The 10,490-nt window shown below is 39.1% G+C and overlaps 2 protein-coding genes across 3 annotated transcripts in view; one reads left to right on the top strand and one right to left on the bottom strand.

The window, feature by feature from the left end:
* The window catches only part of tmem231 (transmembrane protein 231), a 54,701-nt gene that overhangs the window by 10,843 nt on the left and 33,368 nt on the right, over window positions 1-10,490 (bottom strand). Inside the window, exon 4 of one of the 2 annotated variants that reach the window (XM_085914984.1) lies at window positions 4,536-4,679. The exons of the other annotated variant lie outside the window; for it this stretch is intronic. Coding sequence (XP_085771110.1) covers window positions 4,536-4,679 — 144 coding nt within the window. The remainder of the gene's footprint in view (window positions 1-4,535; window positions 4,680-10,490) is intronic. 2 annotated transcript variants of the gene reach the window in all.
* Window positions 21-2,773, top strand: LOC147056192 (general transcription factor II-I repeat domain-containing protein 2A-like). The gene has a single exon (XM_085914983.1). It carries the CDS (start codon window positions 649-651, stop codon window positions 2,452-2,454), a length of 1,806 nt encoding a protein of 601 aa, XP_085771109.1. The 5' UTR covers window positions 21-648; the 3' UTR covers window positions 2,455-2,773.

Genomic DNA, 10,490 nt, shown 5'->3' with positions numbered 1-10,490 from the left:
TGTTATTAATGTAATAGTTATTAGAATAACTCTGAATGTTACGTCAGGCCCGTTCTCAGCTCTTTGTTTGTGTTTATGTCACGTTAGCATACCGATCATTTAGCCTGTTGTTGCTCCTTCATGTCTGTTCTAGGTGTTGGATTTTGTCAAATAATTTTCCACCCAAATGCGACCTATACGCCGGAGCGACTTATATATGTTTTTTTTCACGTTATTGTGAATTATATGGCTAATGTGACCTACCGTAATTTGCGGACTATTAGTCGCTCCGGAGTATAAATCGCACCACCCATAAAATGCACAATAACGTGAAAAAAAATCATATATAAGTCGCTCCGGAGTATAAGTCGCACTTTTGGGGCAAATGTATTTGTCAAACTCCAACACCAAAAACAGACACGAACCAGCAACAACAGGCTAAACCAGATCTGGGCAAATTACGGCCCGCGGGCCACATCCGGCCCTTTGTACGTCCCTGTCCGGCCCGCGTGAGGCCAATCATAAACACCAAATATTAAACTTTTTTTTTAACTTTTATTTTGAAATTTTATTTTGAAAAGCGTTACGTCGCTACATCGTCGTAGACGTAGCACCTTCACTCGCGTATACACGTGTGTGAGTGAAGGTGATGCTGTTCGCCAGGTTAAGATGTCGGCACACCCCAAGAAAAGAAGAGTTGATAACGAATGCCGTATTTTCAACAAAACATGGACTTCCAAATATTTCTTTTCAGAAATTAAAGGCACAGCAGTGTGCTTAGTCTGTGGTAAACAGGTTGCTGTGTTTAAAGAATATAATTTGAATCGCCACTACACCACCAAGCATGAAGATATATACAGAAATCTGTCTGGTGAAGAGCGTGCAAGGGAGTACGATGCATTGCTTGCAAAACTACAAACCCAACAAGGATTTTTCACTAAACTTCATACTCCCAGAGATGCAGCCGTCAGGACAAGTTATGTCATTTCTCACAAAATCGCCAGAAAAAGTAAGGCGTTTTCCGACGGAGAGTTTATTAAGGAGTGTTTATTGGACTCTGCTGCGCTGATGTGCCCAGAGAAAAAAGGCGCATTTGAGAACATTTCACTCTCCCGACGCACTGTAACGAGGCGGATTGAGGACATCGCGGGGAACTTAGAACTTCAGCTGAAGAACAGAGCGGCCGACTTTGACTTTTTTTCTCTGGCTTTGGATGAGAGCTGCGATGTACGTGACACTGCCCAGCTGCTCATCTTCTTACGTGGAATAGCCGCAGACTTTCAAATCACGGAGGCGTTGGCAGCCATGCAGTCAATTAAAGGGACAACCACCGGTAATGACTTGTTCAGAGAGGTAAATGCATGTATGGACATTTTAGGACTGAAATGGGACAAGCTTGCAGGAGTGACAACAGATGGTTGTCCAAATCTGACAGGGAAAAATGTTGGACTTTTAAAGAGAATGCAGGATAAAGTGACAGAAATTAACCCTGATCAGAAATTGACATTTTTGCATTGTATCATACATCAGGAAGTGTTGTGTAAGACAGTGTTAAAAATGAAACATGTCGTTGATGCTCTCACTAAAATAGTTAATTTCATCAGAGCAAGAGCTTTAAATCACAGACAGTTTGTTGCTTTGTTGGAGGAAACTGAGGCTGAACATGGTGATATAAGCTATCACTGCACTGTTAGGTGGCTCAGCCTTGGCAAGGTTTTGAAAAGTGTCTGGGACCTGAGAGACCAGATTCAGGAGTTCTGTATTCAGAAAGGTCATGACATCCCAGAACTTTCAGATAACAACTGGTTGGCAGACCTCGGATTCGCTGTGGATGTGACTGCACTAATGAACGAACTAAATGTCAAAATGCAGAGCAAGGGCCTTTTTCTGCATGAGATGTACAGTGCAGTGAAGGCTTTCATGAGAAAACTGCAGCTTCTCTCAAGCCAAGTGAAGGACAACATTCTGACCCACTTGCCAACACTTAAGGAAGCCAAAAGATCAGGTGATCACCTCCAAAAGTACTCAACCATGTTAGAAGCATTGCATGCAGAGTTTTCAAGGAGATTTCAAGATTTCAAAACTCTTGAGAGTGAAATGCACATGGTTTCTTCTCCCTTCAACTGCAGTGTGGATGATACACCAAGTGAAGTTCAGATGGAACTCATTGATCTGCAGTCTGACACACATCTGGCAGATCACTTCAAGTCAGTCTCACTGCTGGACTTTTACTCCGCCCTCAAAGAGGAGAACTTTCCACACCTGAGGAGGAATGCTCAGAGGATCCTAGTCCTCTTTGGATCTACCTATCAATGTGAACAGACATTCTCAGTTATGAAGTTCAACAAATCCAAACACAGATCCTCTATGACTGATGACCACCTCTCAGCTGTCCTTCGCATAGCCACTTCAGACATTCCGCCAAATTTCAATGCCCTTGTTCAAGCCCAGAACAGACTGGATTATTCTCACTGAACAGGTAAAACGAGGTGGAAAGCATTACAAGTTATTGTTTGTGGAGATTAACAAGTTAAATCATAAATTGGACTGGTTCAATAATTGTTTTTCTTATTTAACCAATAGACCACAGTTTCACATAACCTAATATACATATTTACAGAGTGCTTTATTCTTCTGATTATCAGTACCAGCTATTCAAAATATTTAATTTAAGTATTTTACAATGAAAGAAAGTTGGTGGCCCTCTGACACAATTCAGGCTTCTCATGCGGCCCCTGATAAAAATTAATTGCCCACCCCTGGGCTAAACGATACGGTATGCTAACGTGACATACACAAACGAGAGGCTGAGAATGGGCCTAATGTAACATTCAGAGTTATTCAAATGATTATTACATAAATAACACGTTTATCAAACCATCTGTGTCACTCCAAATTATAAAATACATCGATCATCGATCGTGTAAACAATGCCGCGTACGCGCGCCGTCGGACTCGAGATTTGCATATCTAATTATTCCACAGACCCATATAACGATATGTAAAGTATATTTCAAATAACTATCATATAGCAACAATATTACCAAACCACCTGTCACTCCAAATCATAAAATCCATCGATCATTGATCGTGTAAACAATGCCGCGTACGCGCGCCGTCGGACTCGTGATTTGCATGTCTAATTATTCCACAGACCCATATAACGATATATAAAGTATATTTCAAATAACTATCATATAGCAACAATATTACCAAACCATCTGTCACTCCAAATCATAAAATACATCGATCGTGTAAACAATGCCGCGTACGCGCGCCGTCGGACTCGTGATTTGCATGTCTGGCGTGATGTGTGCTTGCATGCTGTCCATCACAAGCAGAGCTTGCATCCTAAATTGCATTGCTGCCCCTACTGTTTTTTGTTTGTTTGTTTGTTTGTTTTTTTACATCACGACACTAAATTCTCTTCACCAGACCTGTGCTTTTTAAAAACTCAAAAAAACAGCGCTTTCCCCTCCCAGTTGTTGCGTCACGGCCAATGGTGAAATTTAAATCACCTTCGTTCAGTTTAGTTTGAAAATAACTAGATTTCTTTTTCAGTTGTTTTTTTTTTTGTTTTGTTTATTTGTTTCATGAACTTGAATATTGTGCTTTAAAGTGTGAATTGCTTTATTCGTTTTTTCAGTGTATTAAAAATAATATGTGAGGTGATCAACTGTACTAGTAAGTAATGTGTTAATGATCAAGTAAATTTTTTTGAAAAAAAGACATATAAGTCGTTCCTGAGTATACGTCGCCCCCCCACCCAAACTATGAAAAAAAACGCGACTTATAGTCCGAAAATTACGGTATTCATATTCAACCTTTTTCTACCTCAGACCGGTGTGAGATTTTTATTTTACATCAGACAATAGAGACTGGTTTAGAATAGAACAGATTTTTATTCATCTTTTTCCTACCTGAGAGCAGTCTACAAAGTTTTCATTTATATTTTATTCATTTAAACAATGTTGGCTGCTCTTAAGAGAAGTTTTTTTTAAATTTATTTTTGTTATACCGCAGACTGGTTCAAAAACAGTTTCAATTGTTTTATTATGACAAAGTTAACTGATCATAAAATAAATTTTTATTTTAGTATTTTTGGCTAGGTTAATTGAGGTTAATTAGAAGTACCTAATTATTGAGGACTGGTCTAAAGAGATGTTATTATAACATATAATTGAATCATGTACATGTTCTTGATATTGCAATGAAATCAAGACATTTTGTCTGGAAGAGTTGGTATGGAGAACCGTTACACCACATTCACGTCGACTGGGAAGATCAGCACAACATTGTTGTTAGTTGTTCACTTGGTGCATAGTTGTTAGTCACTTAAATGTTGTACAGAGGCTGAGATCAAATTCCTTGTTTGGCATGCACAAACTTGGCCAATAAAGCTGATTCTGAATTAGATCATTTGAAATGCAGTGCACTGTTTTAAACAAAGAAACTGATGTTAGTTTAAGTGTGCTTTTATACAACACAAACAGCCATCCATCGAATACATAATTAAAAATATGCATTTTTAAGAGAAAATCCGTAAATACACTCACGTTGTAAATGTTGAACAGGCCACGGTGAGACAAAGGTGTTCTCTGCTGCAGCCTCAGATCTCCACTAATGAACAGCTTTGCTCCAGAAACAGAGGAGGAATGCTGCACGTAGGCCAGGCTCTGCATCACCACTGTTGACTTGGTCTAACAAACACGCATAGAATATCATTTGTTTGGCTCATGTCTCTCCAGGGGGGTATTCCAGAAAGCAAGTTCAACATACTCGAGTCTATCCCTGAACTCTGAGTTGACTTACTCTGAGACTCTTTGTATTCGGTTCAAGAACAACTTATTTGAGTTAGTTCAATCAACTCTGAGTATGTTAACCTGGAGTTACACACATGCACAACCACTAAAAAAAGCCATCATCAATGGAGTCCCGATACCATGAGTCACCATGACAACTGAGGAAAAACAGATCACCTTATTTTACCACAATGGAGTTGGAGGTACTCATGCAAGCCTACGGCGAGTACGAATGTATTTTTTGCCGCAAATTTAATACGGCTGCAGCAGCAAAGGAGAGAGAGACGTCATGGGAGGAAATTGCTGCCCGGTGCGCAATTTTAAATGAACTATTTTATTGCTGTAACATCTAACCATAAGATCGTAGCATAGCTTATAGTTATGAATTTAATTAGGAATGAAATCTGATTTTCATTTAGGTGCAATCCAACAGGAGAAAAAAGAACTTGGAAGCAGCTCAAAATGAAACAAAAACGGTCAAAAAGGTAAGGCATGTTTTGCTAGGCTGTGACTGCACCTCACTTTAATCTTAATTTAATGATTTTAAATGGATTTACGCTACTAAACAAAGTAAATATCAATTTAAACTAAAATATAATTCAGTGGCTACTTCAAATAATTTAAACTCCAAACAAAATGTTTTCCAACATGCTCTCAGTTAATTCTACACTGTGGATTAACACTTGACACAAACGCATTTATGTTTTATACCTATCATAGTCATTTAAAATGTGACGCTGTAGCCTACACCAAGACTCATTAAAATACTATTTTAAAACAAACATTGAGTTCTGCTCAGCCAACAGGAAAAAGTAATGCTCTGCATCCCTGATATTATTAAAAAAATAAAATAAAACGCCATTTGCTCCAAAAAAAAAAATCGTAGTGCTATGCATAGAGTTTCCTCTGATATGAGTGCTTGGCTGCTGTGTGTGAGAATCGAACTTGGGGTACCTGTACATATGACAGGCGAGTGTACCACTACACCATCAGGCATCCCATTCCCGGAGAAGGTTATTGAGATAAATTATACTGTTGAAAAAAGAAAAGCGGTACCGTTCAAAAAGATATTCTTCTAGAAATGATAAATCTAATGCGGGTCGGAAGATTCTCTCACAACGTTAAGTGTTTAGAATTATTACAGCTTCGATGTCGCTGGGATTTTGAATGAACGGCCAATCCATGATTAACCGCTTTCTTTGTGTGGGAGGAGACAGGTTGAAATTCTGTGTCTCTTATAGTAAACCTGCCAGCGAGCAGGTTATGTTCAGAGTAAGTTACTACAGTAACTGACCCAGAGTTTAAATTACCTCTCTTTCTGGAACGGATAACTCAAGAGTTTCCCTTATTTCTGGGTTAATTTAGAGTTTTCACATAACCCACTTTCTAGAATACCCCTCGGATGCTACTTTGAAGTTGCCAAATAAGATACAGCACATACAGGTCCAGCAACAACAGTTACACTCCAGCTATAACTACAGCTATGAGCAGCTCTCAAGCCTCTCACAGCCATGGAGTATTGGAGTATTGCGACGTTGGAATTTTTATTTTCAAATTAATTACATCAAATTAAAAACGACTTTCATAAAATATTTTTGATCTCTATAAAAGGCCAAAAACAAAGCATATATGAAAGTACCGTAATTTTCGGACTATAAGTCGCGTTTTTTTTATTAGTTTGGGGGGGGGGGGGCGTCTTATACTGAGGAGCGACTTATATGTGAATTTTTTTCACAAAAAAAAAGAAAAAAGGGGAATCCGCTATAAACAAACCGCGATGTAGCAAGGGATTGCTGTAATTTGAATTTCAAGTAATGTCAGTGGCGCGGCAGTTTACATAAAGGACAAAGGATTCGATCACGGGATGACGAAGATGACGAAGGGACCCACGTACCACCGGCATCATTAGCAGCTTTGTTTGTAAGTGACACGGAGGACGAAGAGTTTGAAGGATTTAATGATTTGGAGTGACACAGAAGGTTTGAAAAACTATTGTGGCTTTTACGAACGCCCGGTCCGACTCGACTCTTTCACCTCTGTGGATGGAAGTCGGGGGCCGGCGCTCGGCCGGGTGGCTGTCCGGGGACGATGGATGGGGCTCGGACATGGTTTTTACGCACACCCAGTCATACTCTACGAAGCTTTCTTTCACCTCTGTTGATGGAAGTCGGGGGCCGGCGCTTGGCCGGGTGGCTGTCCGGGGACGGTGGATGGGGCTCGGACATGGCTTTTACGCATGCCCGGTCCTATTCTATGGAGCTCTCTTCCACCTCCGTGGCTGGAAGTTGTTGCCTCGTTGAACTCTTGTTTTGTAAAATAAAGAGCAGTTTACCAAACCCACGCCTTTGCTTGTACTTTGTTAACGCTACAATATAGTTATATACTAGATCTGTGGAATAACAACGAGGCTGACGTCAACGCCCACGCGCGGCGTTGTTGACAAAGGACGAGGAATTTGATCGATGGATTTTATGATTTAGAGTGACACAGATGGTTTGATAATATTGTTGTAATATGATAGTTATTTGAAATATACTTTATATATCATTATATGGGTCTGTGGAATAATCAGAAATGCAAATCACGACGAGTCTGACGGCGCGCGTATGCGACATTGTTAACATAAAGGACGATCGATTGATTTAATGAATTGGAGTGACACAGATGGATTTATAAACGTGTTATGTAATAGTTATTAGAATAACTGAATGTTACGTCAGGCCTGTTCTCAGCTCTTCGTTTGTATATATGTCATGTTAGCATACCTATCGTTTAGCCTGTTGTTGCTCATTCATGTCTGTTCTTGGTGTTGGATTTTGACAAATAAATATGCCCCAAAAGTGCGATTTATACTCCGGTGCGACTTATATATGTTTTTTTTTCACTTTATTGTGCATTTTATGGCTGGTGCGACTTGAACTCCGGAGCGACTTATAGTCCGAAAATTACGGTAAGTTAAAAACGGCCAACTTCCTATTGAGTTTAGAGACCTTTTGTAGGTCTTGGACAGTTAAATAAGTCTCCAACTTTTAGTAAATCACAAAATGTATGTAATTTTTCTTGGCAAACATATCTCTACTGCAACAGTGTTTGCCAAATTAAATAGCTAAATAGGTAAATTTTTGTAGGTCTTGATGAAACGTACAACCAGTGCTGCTTTAGTAAAAATTTGTGGTAAAAATGCCTGGAAAACAGCTTGTGACCATTTAAAATAGGAGTTTGCTAACAAGTAGATGGACAAAAAAACTAAATGCAAAGGTGTACAGTATGAATTGTTTTCACATAAATTTACAGCTCATCTTTGAAGGTCTGCCATTTTTTTAAAAATCTAGTTTTTATAACTGCTACGGCATTGCTAAAACAACTACTGTTATGGTGGCAAAGTACTGTCCACATATGCACAGACCCCCCCTTCACTCACTCACGCACGCACACACGCACACACTCACACACACACTCAGTGTGACAGAGTTGACTAAATAGTTGACTAAATGGTTCAGTTCAATTGTTTGTTTTGTGCTCATGGCTTTGGGTCCAGTTCAGTCCGCTTGGTCTCGCGAAAAAAAACATTTACCGTATTGGTCCAAATATCAGACGGTGTTTTTTTGCATTAAATAAGACTGAAAAAGTGGGGGTCGTCTTACATTCGGGCTCTAGACATTATACCCATTCACAACGCTAGATGGCGCGAGATATCTTTAAAGCGAATACTGAGCTTAACTCCTCAGGCCAAAGCGAACCCCTGTCACGAAGAATAAAAACAAAAATAGCGGTAGCACAAAGAAGAAAAATAAAAAATAGCGGTAGGAAACAAAAGAGAAGAAAATAAGAGAAGAGATAACAGAAAATCGAGAAACATAGCCTACAATCTGGAAAACAATGGGTCGAAGATCGGGCAGGTTAACCAGCAGCTGAGGAGAAGTTATGATGCAAACTTCAAGATGATGGTGATAAATGAGGCAGTCTTCAAACAATTGCAAAGCGGCTGTGAAATATGGTGTCACAGAGTGTAATGTACGGAGATGGAGAGCTCAAAAAGATTGCCTAAAAATGCTCACAATCAGAGAAAAGCTTTCCGTGGTCCTCAGAGCGGCCGCTTTCAAGAGCCCGTACGTGGACAGTGACACTAAGCACAGCGAGGCAGAGGATGTTTGTGAGAAGTAATGTTCTGACATGACAGATCTGAGCTACTCTCAAGTTCAAACCAGTTTGCATTATTTTATTGCAACGTTTTTCCTCATTCAGATTTTTTTCAAGACTACAATTACAGTTAGACTTTACTTTGATGGTTAATGCAGTTAGGGTTAGGGTTAGTCAATTTTTATGTTTTATCACAGTAGATTAGTAGAAAACATATATAAGTCGCACTTTTGGGGCACATTTATTTGTCAAAATCCAACACCAAGAACAGACATGAACCAGCAAAACATTCAGAGTGATTCAAGTAAGTATTACATAAATAACACGTTTATCAAACCATCTGTGTCACTCCAATTCATTAAATCCATCGATCATCCTTTGTGTAAACAATGGCGCGTATGCGCCGCTTATGCTGACGTCAGACCCGTTGTAAGTTGCATTTCTAATTATTCCACAGACCCATATAACGATATATAAAGTATATTTCAAATAACTATCATATTACAACAACATTATCAAACCATCTGTGTCACTCCAAATCATTAAATCCATCAATCAAATTCCTCGTCCTTTATGTCAACAATGCCGCGCGTACGCCGCAGAGATCTAGTATATAACTATAATGTAGCGTTAACAAACTACCAGGAAAGACTTGGGTTTATATAACAACAATATGCGCGCGTGCGCCGCAGAGATCTAGTATATAACTATATTGTAGCATTAACAAAGTACCAGGAAAGACGTGGGTTTATATAACAACAATATGATAATATTGTTATAATAATATAATACAATCTGTGTTACTCCTAATCGTTAAATCCATTGATCAAATTCCTTGTCCTTTATGTCAACAACGCCGTGCGTGCGCCGCACAGATCTAGTATGTAACTATATTGTAGCGTTAACAAAGTACCAGGAAAGACGTGGGTTTGGTAAACGGCTCTTTTTTAACAAAACAAGAGTTCAACGAGCCAACAACTACTGAACTGTAACAATAAAAACATATACAAGTTGCTACACAAAATAAAATATATCAAATAACTATAACATAAATACGTTTTTTCAAACCTTGTGTCACTCCAAATCATTAAATCCTTCAAACGTGGGGCCCTTCGTCATTTTCGCCATCCCGTGATCAAATCCTTTGTCCTTCAGTCAAAGTCTGCTTTATTGTCAATTTCTTCACGTTAAGACACACAAAGAGATTGAAATTACGTTTCCCACCGTCCCACGGTGACTAGACACATTACACAACACATACAAGCAAATAGCAAAGAGTAAAAAAAGAATAGACAAGAGCGATGAATGTAATAAGCAAATAACCCAATACATAAACAATAAATAAATAAATAGACAAAATGCTGCTGCAAGGCTGCTCTCACGGACAAGAAAATGTGATCACATTACCCCAATATTAGCCAATTTACACTGGCTCCCGGTCCATTTAAGATGTGACTTCAAGGTTCTTCTATTAACCTATAAATCATTGCATGGCTTAGCGCCTTCATATCTCGTCGACTTAGTTTTTCCTTATGTTCCGTCTCGTAACCTTCGTTCGCAAAACGCTAG

The sequence above is a fragment of the Syngnathus leptorhynchus genome, chromosome 6 (assembly GCF_054491065.1).
Source record: "Syngnathus leptorhynchus isolate UIUO chromosome 6, UIUO_Slep, whole genome shotgun sequence".
Taxonomy (NCBI): domain Eukaryota; kingdom Metazoa; phylum Chordata; class Actinopteri; order Syngnathiformes; family Syngnathidae; genus Syngnathus; species Syngnathus leptorhynchus.
Note: the sequence above shows the minus strand (reverse complement) of the source record. Positions and strands in the feature narration are given on the sequence as shown.

Coding starts and splice junctions, on each gene's coding strand:
- LOC147056192 (XM_085914983.1), top strand. CDS start 649: ATGTCGGCACACCCCAAGAAAAGAAGAGTTGATAACGAATGCCGTATT.